The sequence below is a fragment of the Pteropus medius genome, unplaced genomic scaffold, assembly GCF_902729225.1.
Source record: "Pteropus medius unplaced genomic scaffold, Ma_sr-lr_union100, whole genome shotgun sequence".
NCBI lineage: Eukaryota > Metazoa > Chordata > Mammalia > Chiroptera > Pteropodidae > Pteropus > Pteropus medius.
The window spans coordinates 26,451,429-26,469,281 of record NW_024340696.1 but is presented as its reverse complement, the minus strand read 5'-3'; the positions used below and the strand labels follow the sequence as shown (position 1 = coordinate 26,469,281).

General features: G+C 44.4%; 1 protein-coding gene across 7 annotated transcripts in view; it reads left to right on the top strand.

Moving 5' to 3' along the window:
* The window catches only part of SCML4 (Scm polycomb group protein like 4), an 89,676-nt gene extending 73,534 nt beyond the window's left edge, over nt 1-16,142 (top strand). For 6 of the 7 annotated variants that reach the window (XM_039869857.1, XM_039869812.1, XM_039869820.1 and 3 more), the window contains 3 exons: nt 7,556-7,846; nt 11,898-12,043; nt 14,580-16,142. In XM_039869857.1, coding sequence (XP_039725791.1) covers nt 7,556-7,846; nt 11,898-12,043; nt 14,580-14,705 — 563 coding nt within the window. In that variant the 3' untranslated portion in view covers nt 14,706-16,142. Of the gene's footprint in view, nt 1-1,675; nt 1,810-7,555; nt 7,847-11,897; nt 12,044-14,579 lie in introns of those variants that run through there. The other variant, XM_039869868.1, reaches the window with a different exon arrangement.
* The last annotated feature ends 1,711 nt before the right edge of the window (nt 16,143-17,853 follow it).

Here is a 17,853-nt window from a genome sequence, read left to right as displayed (position 1 = left end):
CTCTAAGAAGATCCAAGGACACAGTGACTAAGTTCTCTGATTTATACGTCAGAACACAGAAAGCACAGGACTAATGGAAGCAAAGGACCAAGTATATGAGACGTGGCCATTCCCAAGCTTCCAGGGCCCACAAGGAGCTGTAATTAGAGATTCTCTCCAGCCCTCGGTGTTGTTCCCCTGGACTGATACCATGAACCCCTGTGGTGGGTCTAAGGTAATATCTGCAGGTTATCCACACCAGTGTCTGTTGGCCATGTATCAGGACAAGTGTTAAAATGGCAAACCATGCCAAGAGGAATTAAAGCAACTTAGGGACCCAGTAGGCTTCTAAGATAAACTTCATGAACTCTCCTATTAGTGGTCAGTTTCTGGGCCTCAGATATAAACAGTAATCCCTTTGTTGAAAATAATCCTGTAAATTTCCTGGTAGAGAATTGGACAGATATTCCACAGCAGATACATCATAGCTGCTACTGAATTAGTAATTACAGCTTCCAATCTGGATATGCAGAGTATGAAGAAAGAAAGGAATCCCCTTTCCCCATCTGTTTTTATCTACTGCTGTGTGACAAATTACCTCAAAACTTGGTGGTTTAAAATAACATTTATTATCTCATAGTTTCTGTGAGTCAGGAGTTCAGGCGCAGCTTAACTGAGCCCTCTGGCCCTGGGTCTCCCCTAAGATTGCGCATATCTCAAAGCTCAACTAGGGAAGAATCCACTTCTTAGCTCATTCATGGGGTTGTTGGCAAGATTCAGTTTCCCATGAGCTGTTGGTTCCTTGTCATGTAGGCCTCTCCTCAGAGCACCTCACAACATGGCAGCTTGCTTCATGAGTGTGAGGAATACTGAAAGGCACCGTGAGCCTTCCTAAAAGTCAAGATGCCCATTTAGAACCAAACTTATAAGGTGTCCTCTCTTCCAGGGACTCCAATATTTTCCTGATTAGAGACCACGTTTAATTTCCCCAAAGTTCTGTGAAGGACCCCAAAGTGTGGGGGCTATTGAGGACACAGGGCGTGTCTGTGGAAGGTCTCCTCCATCTTCACCCTTCCCCACCTCTTGGGAGTTCTTGAGCCTTGAGGTAGCGGCTTGGCGAAGCTTCAAGAAACAGGATGGTCATGAAACCTGCTCTACTCTGGAGACTAGAAGGCATTCATTATTCCAACCTGCTGACTTCAGGCAAAATTGCCTTTGGACAAAATTTCCACAGGAAGAAATCAACCCATAGGCTTAGAACAAAGTCTTAGGCAAACCAGAAACATCAGGGAGCACAAAAGAAGTTCAGGTGGCAGGCACTAAAATTATGTGCATCTCATTAGGGGAGAAAAGATATAAATGTACTTAAATGGATCAGAAGGGAGTCATGAGGTTGATTCTGAGGGCTGAGTGATCTGAACTTAGAGACAAGCTTAAAGAGAAAATCTATACTGGCCAGAGACCAAGTTAATGGAAAATTTAATTGAACCGAATGAAATGCTAAGCTTCATAGGTGGTGTGGCCTGGTGCCCTTTGAACCAGGAAGGCTGGGACCAGAGGCCACAGAGGGCCCTCAGGGAAAACATGATGAGCTTATCTGATTGAGAACAAGGGGCGGGGCTGCCTAAGAAAAGAAAATCTGCAAACCTCTACAGGAACCTCAGTGAAAGGCAGCTCGAGGACAGAGAGGAAATCTTCAGGTTTCTAACACCAAGAAGTCCCTTAGAGGTCTCTCTGCCTCCCACAGTACCGAGCAGGTGCTGGGCATCGAGCAGTGCCTGAGAGGAGCGTGCGTGAGACTGCCTAGTGGCAGAGACCCAGCTACGCAAGGTAGGAAAAAATGCCCTGTGTCCCTGTGCCGCTCTGCTGGGGACTTGCTACTGTTTCCTGGGGCCTTCTTCCTCCCGCCTGCTTCCTCCTTTTGCTTCTATCCTTGCAGGTCTCTTTCTCCACATTCTAGAGCTTACTGACTGTGCCCCTCACCTGGTGAAGCACTGTGTAATAGTTCTTCCAGAGCTATTCCAGTTGCAGTGATATCGGGCCACCTGTATTATTTTCTTCTCTAATCTGGGTTTCCAGGCTGGGGGTTTTTGGTGCTGCCGTCTCTTTAAGCAGCTGAGCCATTCACACAGGAGCCCTCTGGATGCTGACCCAGTGGTTTGATCTTCTTGTCAGCCTGGGCAGGGTGATGTGGCCTGCTGGGCTTTGCAGACCCGCTGGCAATGGGTCCCTAGAAAGACACAGGCTACCAGCCTGGGGGAAGGTGGCCGTGATGATTGTAAAAAGGGTTCACTCTTTGCAATTGGGGGGTTATGACTGATGTGGGGAGATACGGTGGGGAGTGGGGTGTGTGTGTGTGTGTGTGTGTGTGTGAGAGGAGAGGCGAGAGAGAGAGAGAGAGAGATGTGGGGAGAGAGAGAAAAAGACCGTTTACTACTGGAAAAGAATAGTGTCTAAAGCTCTGGAATTTGGGAGTTATTATTGCATGAATAGATATTATTTGAGAATAATTTTGCAGATGGTGGTATTGTTGCTTTTTAGGGTACTTGGTTAGAGAATTCAAGTGAAGTGCCAGTTTAAATTTTTTAAATAAAATAAATAGTCCAAGTTCACTTAACTGTGAGCAGTTAGGTCTTGTGTCCTAAAAGACAAATGGCAATTAATCAACACCAGTCTGAACTGAAACTTGGTCAAGAGTGTCTGTGGTTTTATACACGTGGGCCCCTTTTTCCTCTCCACCTGCTCTCAATGCTTTGGGAATTTTTCTTTCTCTTTCTGGGTCTTGGCTTTCTTCTTCCTGTCTGTCTGCCTCTTCCTGCTTTTCTCTAGAGGCTCTCTACATTCCAGGTGCTTGCGCCTGACCCTCTAGAACTGTAGCAAGAATGGGTTGCACTGGGCTTCCTAAAAGCCTTTGCAGAGGCCTCTGCAGGGATGAGGGAGGAGGGGGAATTCACACACTCCTGATCCTGGAATTTGCTCCCCCAAAAGTGAGGCTTAGACATGTTTCAGATTCAGAAGCAAAGGGCTAACCCTTGAGGCTAGAGTGGGTTTGAACTCTTCTAGGGTGTCCTGCGGCCTCACTCATGGTTAGGCTTTATACAGCGGTCGAGGGAAACCATAGTCTAGATTAACCATTGTGAAGAAGGAACGTTGGGCTCCCCTGAAAGTTACCTTTGATCAGGTGGCAGGCTTCTTTCAAACGTGCCATGTGTGCATTTGCCTTTCTATTTCAGCATGCTCGGGTGATCGTACGAAAGCAGATTATTTCTTTTTCTAGAGAAAAGATTTAATGATTTACAAGCGGCATCCTTAGTCTCTAGGATAGGGCAGGGAGTTATAGAAGAGAGGTACATAAAACGCCTCTTTTTTACCCCACTTTGCTGAGCTAGTGGTCTCCACAGTGATTAAATTTAAAATATTTAAAATATTTACCCTTAAGTAGAGGTTGGGTCATATCCTCTTGTTTAATGAGAGGTGTTAGGGTAACAAGATAGCTCAATTCAGATGAGAAGGGATTTTCTAAGAATCTAAGAGAAAAGAACCATGAAAGACTTAACCTGTCAGCCCTGTGGTTTGCTGGATGGAGTCTGTGAGCAGGGTTTGGATCCGCGCTTGGCATTTATGCCTGGACCATCCCAGGTCCGCTGGCCCCATCTGGTGTTCACTCACCAGTCAGCCACAAAACCATTAAAAAATTTTAGTTCTCTTTACAAGTACAGATTTGGTCTTTTTCAACTTTAAATAGTAGTTTTAGGTAACAAACAATCCACGTGTCCCATTTTTTAAAATTCTTAAGCTACTAGAGGTTCCGCATAGCTGTAATTCAACTACCTGTATGTTGGATGACTTCATGGTTTTAAATAGTATAAAGAGTGTATATCCAGTAGTCATTTTTTTCACTAAAGCAAGAGGAACTGGAGTTAGATGTAAGGAAGAACTTTCAGGCAATGAGATTTGTAGCAAAATGACCTAACCTGTGACAGAGATTATAAAATGTCTTTGGGGAGGCTTTTAAATAAGAGGTTCAGTTATATTTACCTTATTTTCCTCTCTAGATATTTACCTTATTTCCATCTCTAGATATGCCTGAAAAGAGGGGTAGGGGCTACCTCAATGCATTCCTGTATTAATATACCACATTTGCAATTTTTACTATGTCTCACTAACACCTATAGAAGCATTTACTCAAGATATTCCTTTCAATGGATTCATTTCTTTTAACTTTAGCCTTTACTCATCTTAAGCAATGATGGTATCAGTGGAATCATAATTTGATGGGCTAATTATATTTTACTGATGTGCACTAAAATAGGTGACTATAAAAAAATAATGTCCACCTGTTGTTGTGTCTTCCAAAAAGATATATGTTCAAGTCCTAACCTCCAGTGCCTGTGAATGAGACCTTCTTTGGTAATAGGGTCTTTGCAGATGTAATCGAACTAAAATGAGGTCATGCTGGATTATGGGCCCTAATCCAATGACAGGTACCCTTATAAGAAGATGGAAATTTGGACCCAGTCACAGACACACAGGGAGAGTGCCGCGTGATGGTGGAGGCAAAGACTGGAAGGATGTGTCTACAGCGAAGAAACATCAAGGATCATCGGCAACCACCAGAAGCTAGGAAGACACAAGAAAGGACCCTCCCCTGGAGCCTTTGGAGAGAGCATGGCTCTGCTGACACTTTGATTTCAGACTTCTTGCCTCCAGATTATGAGAGAATATATTTCTGTTGTTTCAAGTCACCAAGTTTGTGGTAATTTCTGCAGCCTTAGGAAATGAATACACCAAAGTACCACCTAAAATCAGCTTGGGAACATGCTGGCCAGGTGTTCTGTGAAGGTCCTTTTCAGTTCTGTGGTCGAACGAGGAAGGCCTTCATCGTATCAGCCATTTTTACACTCTGCTATGATGTGAGCGTCAGCTCCCCTATTTATAAGGGTGAGGAAAGTTTGTTTTAATCAGGTTTGAGCAGATGCATCTCATCAATTGTGAACGGCACCCTGGTGTGTGCACCTGGCTGTGCTGTTCACTCCAGGCTTCCTGGGAGCCACGGGCTGTGCGGAGCCATGGCTGGGGTTTGGTGGCGTCTCTGTGGTTGTCCACCTGCCCGACTTCAGAACCGCTGGTGCATTTTTTGCTGGGTAGAGAACTTGCTGTTCTCTTGAGTCAGTTTTACTTTCTAATGAGTTCATTTGGATCATAGCCCAGAAGCTGACTTATTACCTTTGATCTCATCCATGGTCGTCGCAGTTTTTAAACCAATAACGTCCAAGCTCCCTTGTTTCCCATTTCCACAGTGTCATAGGAGAACAATCTTCCATCCATATCTGTATTTTCCAACGATCATACAGATTAGTGAATTATCAGCATTCTCTATCTTAAACAATCAGAATTATGTGGTCATATTTAATTTGGATTTAAAATATTTAATAAACAGAATAAATGTTGTAGTCAAATCTTTTTTTTTATTTTTTTATCATGCATCTACATGAAGAATGTATATTTAGTCCTTTATAATCTGAATTGTAATGCATATTCTGCCTAACAGCTGCCTCACTGCTAAACCGGCCCAAATGAGTGCTGTCTGTATACCAGACACTGAGTAGTTTCCTCACATTTACCAAAGCACCTGGCACTGGAGACACAAAAGATTAGTGTCCAAGACTATGGGTACTTTCCAATAAAGGGAATGTAATGACAGCCTTGTCGCTTGCTGGCTTAGAATGGTGCTGACCTGTAGTAGGTGCTCAATAAGTGTTAGTTTTTCTCTCCTTCATTTCCTTCAGGAAGCAGCCTAGTATATAGCTCTGTAGCCCAGTCCTTTTTAGAATCTTCCTACTGATATCTTCTGACCCAGAGTAGAGGCCATCAAGGCACAGGTGCAGTGTTCCAGGTTCCTGAAGACATCTTGCAGCACTCCATTTGCTACAAAGCATGAGGCACAGAGCATGCTCGCCCTTAGGCTGCTCAGCTCACTTGTGGCCTAGTGGCCAAAGCAGTGTTTGTCCGACTTGACTACAACACCTTCAAGAACATGTTCACACCTAACACGGGACTTCTGCAATGACTTTTTAAAACAGCTTTATTGAGATATGATTCATATATCATCTAATTCACTCATTTAAACTGAACAGTTCAACAGTTTTTAGTATATTCACAGGTATGTGCAACCATCACACCCTTTAGCTAGCACCCTCTATCCCATCAACCCCCATGCCCTAAGCAACCACTAATCTACTTTTTGTCTCTATAGATTTGCTTATCCTGGACATTTCATATGAATGGAATCACTTAATGCATGGTCTTTTGTGGCTGGCTTCTTTCACTTAGCATAGTATTTCTAAGGCTCATTCATGCTATAGTATTATCAGTCTTTCATTTTTTTTTTTAATGCCTGAATAATATTCCATTGTATGGACACCCCACATTTTGTTTATCATCAGTTAATAACCATTTGGATTGTTTCCACCTTTTGGCTATTATGAATAGTGCTTTTGTAAACATTCATGTATAAAATTTTTGTGGACGTGTGTTTTCATTTCTCTTGTATAGACCTAGGAGTGGAATTGCTGGGTCATATGGTAACTATTTTTAACCATTTGAGGAAGAGCCAGACTGTTTTCCAAAGAGGCTGCACTATTTTACATTCCCGCCAACAGTGTCTGAGGGTTCCAATTTCTCTACAGCATCACCAACACTTCTTAATACCTGATTTTTTTTATTATAACCATTCTAGTGAGTGTGAAGTGGTACCTCACTGTGGTTTCGATTTGCATTTCCCAATGACTAGTGATGTGGAATATGTTTTCATGTGCTTATTGGCCACTTGTATATCTTCAACAGCCTGTAAGAGCTGTAAGTACAGAAAGTCCTGATTCACTTGATGGGGAGCAAGCTGTGGATGAGGTTGGCTGATTCTTCAGGTCCTCTACTCCCCCTGCACTTTAGATTGGCTCTTTATCTCATCTGCAGGGTTTGGGGAGGATCATGGCACTGTCCAGATCATCACTTGTGTCCCCAGTTTGTTAGCTTTGGTGGAAGGTTAATGCCTGCATGTGTTTGAGACTAAAAGCCTGGGGAGCAAGCAGAATCTCACCTGGTCACCACCCAGGCCAAAGTCTTCTAACTCGGGGACATTGTGACTCCTGCTTGATCTGTCCCAAGAATCTCAGTCCACATGAGGAAGGCAGTGATGGTAGGCAAGAGAAGAGGGAGCAGGGAGATATAGACAAGCCAGCAGAGCCTGTCAGAGGAGCAGGGCCATGGAGACAGAAAGACCTTTGTTTGAATTTTATTTCCAAGTCATCAGTAACCAAGATAATCACTTTTCCCTCTAAACACAGAGGGGCACATCTCCCAATCCCTACTAGAACACGCTTCGTTCGTGAGGCAGGTGTTTTAGTTGGCTGAGAAGCCGAGCTATTTGGGATTATGCAGTGAGGTCCATTCCTCCTCAGCTCCCATCCCCACAGATAGTGGCATCTGTAATGCCAGGAAATACCAAGACTGAGCACCGGGTGGCTCCTTGAACTGCTTTCTGATCTCTGCTTCTCTGCTTTGCCTTCTTGCTTAGCAAAAACGGTCATCACTGAGGAGTGTCTGGTGAACCCTGTGGGCATGAATCGCTACAGCATGGACCCCTCCGCCTCCACCTTTACTCACAGGGGCTCCTTGCCTACCATCTCCTCGCTGTACTGCAAGAGGCAGAACTCTGGAGACGGCCACCTTGGGGGAACCCCAGCCACCACACCCAGTGGTCCCCGCACCAGCCCCATGTCCTCTGGAGGCCCCTCGGCACCTGGGCTAAGGCCCCCAGGCTCCAGCCCCAAGAGAAACGGGACCTCTCTTGAAGGAAACAGATGTGGTAATGTAATGCATGCACTGGCTTCCTTGTGACTTTACCTCCTCTGCCCGTACCCTGGGACCACGGCGTGCAGTGGGAGGAGGGGACTGTGGCTGTTTGAACATGGAAACACTGAGAAAATTAAGTTCCCTCAAGCCCCTTCATGGATTTTTGTTGTTCATGAAGGCAGCTGATGTCAGACAATAAGCAACAAAAATAACAAAAATAGTGTATTAGAGTAGGCTGGGCTGTAGTCATAAGTAAATTCCAAAATGTACGGTGGCGCAAATGTGATAGAAGTTTATCTTTGTTCAGAGTCCAAGGTGAGTGTTCCCAGTGGGGGTGCATCCCAGTTTAAGGACCCAGGCTCTGTCCATTTTGTGGCTCTGCTGTCCCTTAGGCCTCCATGCACCAGCACAAAGGGAAAGCGTAGGTAGAGAAGGCGCACACACACCCCTAGAGCCAGGGAGCGATTCGTGTCACATCCTCTCACATGCCTTTGCCAAGAGCTGGCCATTTGGCAAACTTAACTCCAAGGGAGCCTGAGAGGTGTAGACCAGCTCTCTGCCAGGACAAAGAAGAACCACATGTTGGTAAAGAGTTTTCTTTCACATAGTGAGTGACACTTACAGGACACAAATATAGAGGCGGAACCACAGTTATGCAAAATTTCCACAGTGTTGGTTGTAATGCCACTTCTGTCTCACCCGTTACAGATAGTTTGTTGGGATGTAATGTATAACAGTGTTATCATTCTAAGGATAGCTTGGTGTCCATTTTGGTTTTGCCTTTTTAAAAACAACAAGTGAATAGAGGCCGTAATCGCATCATGGATAATCACACGGATAGCAGAGCTGAATGATCTAGGCTAGAATCCTGGATATGCCACTTCCTGACTGTGTGACCTTTTGCAAGTCTGAACTCTGTGCCTCAGTTTCCTCACTTGTGAAATTGGAATAATAGTACCTACCTCATAGGTTTTTGGAAGGATTAAATAAGTTCATATGTATATTTAGTACAGTAAATAAGTTCATATGTGAATTTAGGCCTAGGACATAGTAAGAGCTCAATAAATGTTAGAATCACAGATCATGTGAACATGATAAAAGAAAATAAAAGAAAAACTTGGTTAAAATCTAAGGATTGGTCAGGTTCTCTTCTATCTCCCATCTCCCTCACCTAACAGTGTCTCAAAAATTCTTTTAATAGAAACAATGGAAACAACAGTGTTTCAAACTAGCTGATGTTGCCCAGGTTGTGGGATAGCCTGGGTACCGCGAATACTTTGCACATAGCCTTGTTTCTAGGAGGGATGCATTCTCTGGGGACCAGGTCACTAAGAGGAGGTAAAGATGTCTGCCCTCCCTTTGCCTTCACCCCCATACTTCCCACCCCAATTCCAGCTGCCAGAGAGGCTGAGAAGGCCAAGGAGATTTACAGACAGCCTGAGGTAGGACACTGAGGAGTCCCCTTTGAAAACTGATAGTCTTCCCTTCAAGAGGCTTCTTGTCAGGCTTCAACCCCAATCCATATATTTGCTTGATTCTTAAAATACTCTTGAGAAACAAAATGAAGAAAATGAGGTCCATAGAGAATGATCACGGTCAGGACAGGGCCAAACGCCTGGCCATTGACTCTTCATTCAGTGAGCTTTGTATATGGACAGGCTTTCAGATGTGTGAGAAGCTAACTCTCTTAGTGTTGCATGGGACAGTCTGTAATGTGAAGGGACCATGCAGTGTCATAGGTGTAAGGGACTTTAGAGATCCTTCCCTACTCCCTGTTTCACATCTGAGAAGCACAAAGATGCTCACATAGCTGGTGGGTGGTAGGGGTTTCATTCCATTCTTCATACGGCTCTATCGTTAGCTAAAATGTTTTCTCTGAACTATGAATACTCAAAAGGAAATTATGCATGTGCTTGTGGGTATGTGTAAGACAGAGAGAGACCCGGAGACAACAGTACTAGTACCTGTGCTGTGAAAATGTCTGGGATTGCTTTAAATCCTGATTCATAGTCATTCTACTTCTGGAGAATGTGAGAAATGACAAAAACTATCTTTAATTACACATCCATTCCAAACTGGGTTTCGCTTTTTACATGTCTCTGGCATCTCCCAGTGAATGGACATGACCATCCATACACAAAGTTCTCCACGCTGGAGAAATCTGCCTTTGTAAAGGCATTTGGCAAAGCGCTTTGCCTGCTCTGTTCTTTTAGGAGCAAGATTTTTTCACATCGATCACGTCTTACCAATGTCCAATCACATCTGCATGGCCTGACTGTCAGTCTAGACCCATCTGTCTTCCTGACACCAGCGCAGTTGGAGGAGGGGAAGGGGGCTAGTGTAGTTATTACCTCTGTAAGCAGGGACCACTGCAAAGCCTTTACAAACCTACCACTGGGAAGTTCCATTTCTCTTCCTTCTTGAGCAACTCCCAAGGTGTGACAGGCTTCCTGCTGCTCTCTGTCTTGTATGACTAAAAAGCCGCCACCCCCACCCCAGAGAGGTTCTTGAGCCTGGCCCAGCTGCTGCTTTCCAGCCTGGAAAAGTGAAAGATGCCCTCAGCAAGCACCAGGGACCAGAGGCAGAGCCACTTTCTCTCCACGGCCGTCACCTGGAGCGCCTCCTCTGTAAAGACAAGCCTCCCCGCTTGCTTAGCCCAACACCTGGGCTGAGATGGTGGGAAAACAGTTCCCCGACCTTGCTCGAAGGAACTTAGGCTCCCACGGACGAGGCTGTGAATCAGTCTGGTATTTTTCCTTCCTATCGAATACAGAAAATTAGGTGTGACCTCTGCTCTGATCACTCTAATATCATTCTTGGCACTGAAGACTCCCAGCCTTTGTAATCAGAGAATCTATTATCACCCTGATTAATGCCGAAGCTTAGATGGGCAGGATCCAGAAGCAAACGTGGTTTCCGTGATGCCTCGTCCTCATGTTGAGTGTAGTGAAATCATCTCTAATAAGCATGCATCAGCATTCAGATGGCTCCAGGGGGCTTTAACGGTTTTCTGGCAAAATGCCCGTGCCAAAGCACCTTAGGGGACCCTTCCAGGTCTAACGAGGAAAAGGCGGGGAAAATCTCAAAGTAAATCCAGTTCTCAGCCAAACCATTATGTATTTAGGATAGACTCGGAAATGTGATGCTGTACAATTCTCAGCACTAATGGAGGATTGAGTACTTCTCAAACACATTAAAAAGAGGAAAAAAGAGACAGCAGAAGACCACTGCACCCTGAGATTAGAGAAGGGACATAGAAGTGAAGGCCTCTCCACTTCTAATTCAGGATTATAATGTGGGGAAGCATCTTCATTGTTCAGACTTTTTCTGGCCTGAAAACAGGATTAAGGATTAGCACGCAAGGCTTTTTTGTATAAGTTATTTATACTGTTTCTGCAAAGTATATTGACTTATTTTACAATGATCGAGCCCATATTTACAAATACACTTACTTAGAACCATGGAGGAGTCAATAATCATAAACCCGGTAATGAGAGGATCCCATTTTTCACCAAACATTTTGTCCAGGACTTGGTACAGAAGAGAAGCTCGGTAGATGTTTGTGGAATGGATTGGGGTGGGAGCGGGGGCGGGGAAAGATGAAAAAGATTACCCTCTAGAAATTGAAATCTCACTGGAGGTTACAGACAAGTATATGCATAATTGTAATAGAAGGTAGACTGTGGAAAGCACCTTAATAGAAGAAAAACAATGATTTGGGGGTTAACGGTGAAGGAAGGTGATGTCTAGATGGCAGGACACAGAAATGCTGTCTAGGGAGGGGTCTCCCTGGGCTCTGATGGCTGGCGGAATTCTGTGGAAAGCAAGGAGTGTAAATGCTTTCTAGAGAGAAGCAAAAGCCCTAGCTAAAGGTAGAGAAGGGAAGCTAGGGGGACGCTCCATCACAATTAGTGTAAAGCCATTCACAGTCTTTCTCTGTCGCAGAAGGTCACTCGAGCCACCATCTTGGACTTGAGGGCCAGGTGGGAGCAGGCAGCATGGCTAGGTGCTGAGGCCCTCATCCCAGTGTCTAATGGTCTCCTTCTCTGTGCTCACCCATCCAGCCTCAAGCCCTTCTCCAGACGGGCAGGATGCCAGGCGGCCAAGGAGCAGGAACCCCTCCACCTGGACCGTGGAGGATGTGGTCTGGTTTGTGAAAGACGCTGACCCACAGGCTCTGGGGCCTCACGTGGAGCTCTTCAGAAAGCATGTATGCATGTGGTGGGCCTGGGCTGGGAGAGGGTCGGAGGAAGAAGGGAGGCATGGAGGCGGGGTCAGGTTCAGGGAGCTCTGGGCTGTGGAGGGGGAAGCCAGTGGGTCTGAATTAAGCCTCAGGGCACCACTCAAGGGAGGCCAGTTGGAACCACAGACTTCTCAGAGCACAACGACCGCTTAGTTTTATTTTTAAGGGATATTTGTCCCATATGTTCTGTCATTTTGGCCTATAGTAGGAATACCTGTTTTCCTGCTTACCCGTCCATCTGTCTGTGCATTTGACAAATATTTATAGCATACCTACGATATGCCAAGCAAACTATTAGTGCCTGTTCCTAAACTGTTTGAGGATTAAATAAGAAAATGCACACAAAGTTTAAGCATAGTGTCTGGCTCATAGATAGCCTCCTATTAGTAGGCATCCTTATAATTATTTAGGAGATTCTGAAATATATAAAGATAGTAAATAGGGAAAAAAGGTAAGAATTAATACTTTGCTCGCCAAGCTGCTATAACCAATTACCACAAATGTAGTAGCTTAAAACAACACAAATTTATTACCTTATAGTTCAGTGGGTCAGAACTCTGATGAGGGTCTCACTGGGCTGAGTTCATGGTGCCAGCAGGGCTGACATTCTCTGTGGAGGCTCTTGGGAGAATTTTTTCCTTGCCTTTCCAGCATCTAGATCTACCTCATTTCTTATCTCCTGATCCTTATCCTCAAAACCAATAACATCAAGCCAGGTCCTTCTCAGGCTGCTGACTCTTTAGTTCTTTCTTCTGCTTTCTCCTTCCACTTTTGAGGCCTCTGTGATTACATTGCCCCTTCCCCCAAATAATCCAGGATACTCCCCCTATTATAAGGTCAGCTGATCAGCAGCCTTAATCTCATTTGCAACCATAATTCACTTTTGCCAGGTAAACTAACATACTCACAGGTTCCACAGATTAGGACATAGAAGTACTGGGGGAAGGAAAGGGAACATTCTTCTGCCTTCCACAGTAACCATTATTTTTTTCCTTCCTGTCTCATTTTATTTGGTGATTCTGTTGTAGAAATCCAGCTCTCTGATCTGGGGAGGATTCTCATCTAACCCAACACTCACATTTTATTAGGGATATATTTGACCTCGCCTAATATCAGGGTCTTGAGAACAAGGACCACAGAGTGGGTTATGATTAGACAGAGCTGGGAGAAGGCTGGCTCTCTTCCAGAGTGGTAGGAGATGGTGGAAGTCGGTGGGTGGGGTAAAGAGAGAACATTAGGCAATGACACCCCTGGGAAAGCCCACAGATGAGATTTTCCTACTCTGCCATTTTGCCAAGGACACGAGGAGTGCGTGACACAGAGTAGATGCTTCATCTATACTGGCTGGAGGACTGGCAAGATGAATGAGAGGGGCCGGTGTCCCTTGTACAGTTATATGAGTCCTGTAACCATGCCTCTTCTCCCCACCTGAGTGCCCCAAATTTCTACCCTTTGTCCCTACAGACCTGAAAACAGCACTAGAGGAGAATGAGAAACCTAGGTTTACCAGATTCATAAATTCGACATACGTTCTGGAAGGTTCCCATTTTCAGAGACAAATGGGAGCAATACCAGGCCCTCAAAGGACCAGCATTCCCTTAGTTGTTCTTTGTGCTAAACCCTGGGATGAAGCGGGTGCATTATTTAGGTGCACCGAGAATTATTGACTGGCCCAGAAAAACACCCCAAATCACTCATAGAGTATAATTTGTAATCTGGTAATCAGCTAAAGATAGGTGGGCTTACCAAGAAAAGAAATAAGAGATTAGAGGGATGGATGGAAGTCACAGCCTTATACCAGCATCTGGAATGGAAAGGGAACCACTAGTTTCAGGGTCTAATGATGACGCTTTGTCTTAGTCAGTTCAGACCGCTGTAGCCGATGTACCTGGCTGTTTTATTAACGATAGCAATTTATTTCTCAATTCTGGAGGCTAGAAGTCCAAGATCATGGTGCCAGCCTGGTCTGAGTCTAGCGAGAGTCCTCTTCTTGGTTGCAGACTGCCATCTCCTCTTTGTATAAGGACACTAATCCCATTCACGAGTGCTCCGTCATGACAATGTAATTAATCCCCAAAGTCACCAACTCTAAATACCACCATATAGGAGGTTAGGATTTCAACATATGAATTGCTGGGAGCACAAACATTCAGTCCATTGCACATTTCTTGCTCCTTTAGCCCTAGATTGGATGAGGAGATAAACATCATCTGTGGGATATTGGGATCACAGCTGGGGTTATGTTCGATTCCTTCAATCAGGAGAGAGCAGGAAAAGAAAAGATCCTGTGTATTATAATGACCCGAGGGAGGTGACGGGAAGAGGAATACATAGTATTTTTACTTTATCTTTTTAAGAAGATCTTGCCTTGGCACTAAGAGAATGTGTATCTGAGTAAATCTATATTCCCTTACCTTACCCCAGAACACACTCTAATTATAGCCACTACTTGATCACTCTGACCATCTTCTGGGTTTTCTTTTTTCTGATCATGTTTCGCTAGGAGATTGATGGCAATGCTCTCTTGTTGCTGAAGAGTGACATGATCATGAAATACCTGGGCCTGAAGCTGGGGCCTGCGCTGAAACTCTGCTACCATATTGACAAACTGAAGCAGGCCAAGTTCTGACGGCTTTTAAAACACAGAAGCAAAATCCAGACAGCAGATCTCAAGACCATCTTCTGCCTTACAACATCCAGCCACCATCACAAAATCGATTTTCTTCTTAAAAACAACAGCCACAAAGACTTGGTCTTTTTCTAAAACTCGTGCATCTTGCCTTTTAAAAAATAATTCTGCGTGGCCCTTTTTGAAAGGCTCCTTTGTGTTAATGATATTTGCCAAAAAATAACTATCATTTTAAACATTCCTGATAGGTTGGTCCTATTTTTACAGCGAGAGTGGGGAACTGAATGCTGGCGCCCAGGGCGAACGCTGGCGGGTTCCATGGACGCGAGAAGGACCTTTGTCTCTGCAGGCTTTGCAGGGACACCTGCCACAGCACCAACTGTCTTTGACTGTGACCTGGGGACCTATCATTGTGAGCCTTGCTTGATTCAGCTCTGGAAGCTGTCTTTTGAGGACAAATGCCTCACCTTGCACTATCTGGAAAACTTGAATTCTTCTGCTCACTGAAAGAGAAGAAAAACTGTGATGCTCCACTAGAGGGCAGACTGCTAATGAAATTTCAGGCCCCTCACTGCAGTAACCTGGTAATTCCGTACTCAGTAGATGGGTTAGGGTTTCCGAGAACAAGAGCTAGCCTGCGCAGACAGAGGAAATTTATTCCACAGTCAGCACCACAGATTGCAATTTCAAAAGACCTAATTACCTCCCAAAGGTAATTGGGGCAAAACTGTCTTCTAGAAGGTTCTAGTTCACATCCAGTCATTATTACTGACTGGGATATGCAAGCAGCAAAGGCAAGAATTTGGAAGTACACTCTTCCCAGATGGGGCTTTGGAGTTCCTTCCCTTACAGAATCTTTACTGAGTTGTCGATGTGTTGGCACGCTGAAGAATCTTAGTGACATTTAGCCATGGGGGTTTCTTTGAAAAGGAAGAAGAAAAATGTCTCAGCTAAGCTTCGAAGTGGGAGAGTGTTGATTTCTAGTTACATTGCTGGATTACGTAGTTGTATCTGTGGCTAATTTTTCTAGTCCTCAACGAATACACAGACATGCTATTATTGGGTTTAATTCAATTTACAAATAGGTTTTTCCTTCCTCACCGTGGAGTAATAGGAAAAAAATTGATTTTCTACCCCTTCACAGCTGTGTCCAGGAAAGGCCCATGCGTCCACAATTCACTAGGCAGAAGGGCGACCTCGTCTCCATTCTTCTCCTTATCTCTCTCCTTTCTCTTTCCCTCTCTTTTTCTTTCTCTCTCACTGAACAGAAAGCATATCTTCAAAATGAATTTGCCTTTGCCATGGGCATAGCCTCTTTTTTAAAAAAAATACCCATAGTGTTGGAGACGAGGAAAGGAATACTAGACTTTGGAGGAGGATGAGCATTAAAAAAAAAAAAATGAATCTCAGGGTCTCCCCTGGCCCAAATACAAATTAGAAAAGGCACACCTACCTCCAGGATACAGCTGAGCAGGAGTCTGGGCGGCAGGGTGGAGCAGGGTGGGATTTCAGTCTGCTCACCCCTCAACCAGCTGCCCTTGTACAGGACAGAACCTGTACAAACTTGAGGGTAGCCCTGGGCAATGGGCAGAGTGATCCTCTGTAAATCAGTTAGAAATTAGGTGAAGATCATAAGATATATTCCATGCTGTCAGACCCTCTTTGATGAGTGGTATTTGAGAAAGCACATCGCTTTTAGACACATGAATGGTGGCTGGACTTAAAGCATGACAGAGAAGGGAAGGGGGAGAACAGTCTAAACCCTCCCACTGAATCGAGCTTGTGTTATCAAGTTGTGGAAGAGATCAGTGTTTATTGGTTTTGGCACCTGACAAAACTACCCTGAATCAGGCCTTGAGACAGAATCTTCAAGATTTTGAAGTGATAAATTGACTGTCTCTCAAAGTTAGTTAATCATAAGTACTCACTGCTGGTCTGGAGTTAGGTAATCTTCAAAACGCCGTGGTTGGTTTCTGTATTCAGAACTGCCACTGTGAACACAGATCCAGAAACCCCACGCCCTGGGCCACTATGCCTGCTCAACCCTCAACCTTGTGGAGCTTCTTCCATTAACAGATACCTCATTTAGAGGCTGTCAAAATTTTCTCCCATCCTCACTAACACCTCCTTCACTACAAAAACTTGAACATGGGTGCCCCCAAATTAAAATCATCCCCAAATAATGTCACAGGAATCCTTTGAGTAGTTTTCAGCAGAGAGAGATTTTCCCATCTCAAGTCTAGAAGAAAACTGGATCCGTGTTCACGTGTAACTGCTCTCACGGAGATGATATCTTATTTCAAATTAAACTTTAAGTAGGACAGACTGCCAAAGCCATGATATTTAAGGTTTGACTTTTTAAAAATCTCTTTATTCTTAAAGTGAATGCTGCTGTATCGGAGAATAACCTAGGGAAGAAATTCTTCTTTGCCTATGTTTGCTCTGGAATGCAATTAGCTGACCAAATCATTGTAGCAATACTGCAATTATAATTAATTTTCACCCCTTTCAAAAATCTTGTCAAATCGGACAACTAAATAGCTTAGCAAATGTAAAACACACCAGGCCATTTCCTCTAAACAGACCTTAAAGAGTCAGGCCATGTGTGTCACTCTTGCCCAAATGTGAGCTTATGTGGGGGCCTCACATTTGTACAGATATGGTACTTATTATTCCATTGCAGTAGCTTTGCTTCGAGTTGTGGCAAATAACGCTATCGTTTTGCATAATTCCAAATTAGAGTGTGTAAGTGTGTGTGCGCTCATGTTCCAGACATTTTCAATTATATTTGTCTGTTAAAAAGTTTTTAAAGAAATCTAGAGACAATTCTATTGCCTAAGGTATATTAAATATTTTATGAAGCACATTATTTCTTTTGTGAAGACTTCGGCTAAAAGATGCCATGTGTGTGCTGCGGTGCTGTGTGTGTGTGTATGCGGTGTGTGTGCGTGCGTGCGTGTCCTGACTCTGTTGCTGGAAGAGCCTTAGGAAGGGGCTGGGAGTGTATCAGCTATTACACTGCTTGGTTTAATATGCCTCCCCAGCTTTGTAACGTGGAGGCAGAATCTGCTCTAGGCTGTTACTACTAGGTGTCCCCTCTAGTGACAGCAGGGTGCGCCCTGGAGGCAGCTGGGGACCGGTTCTGGGA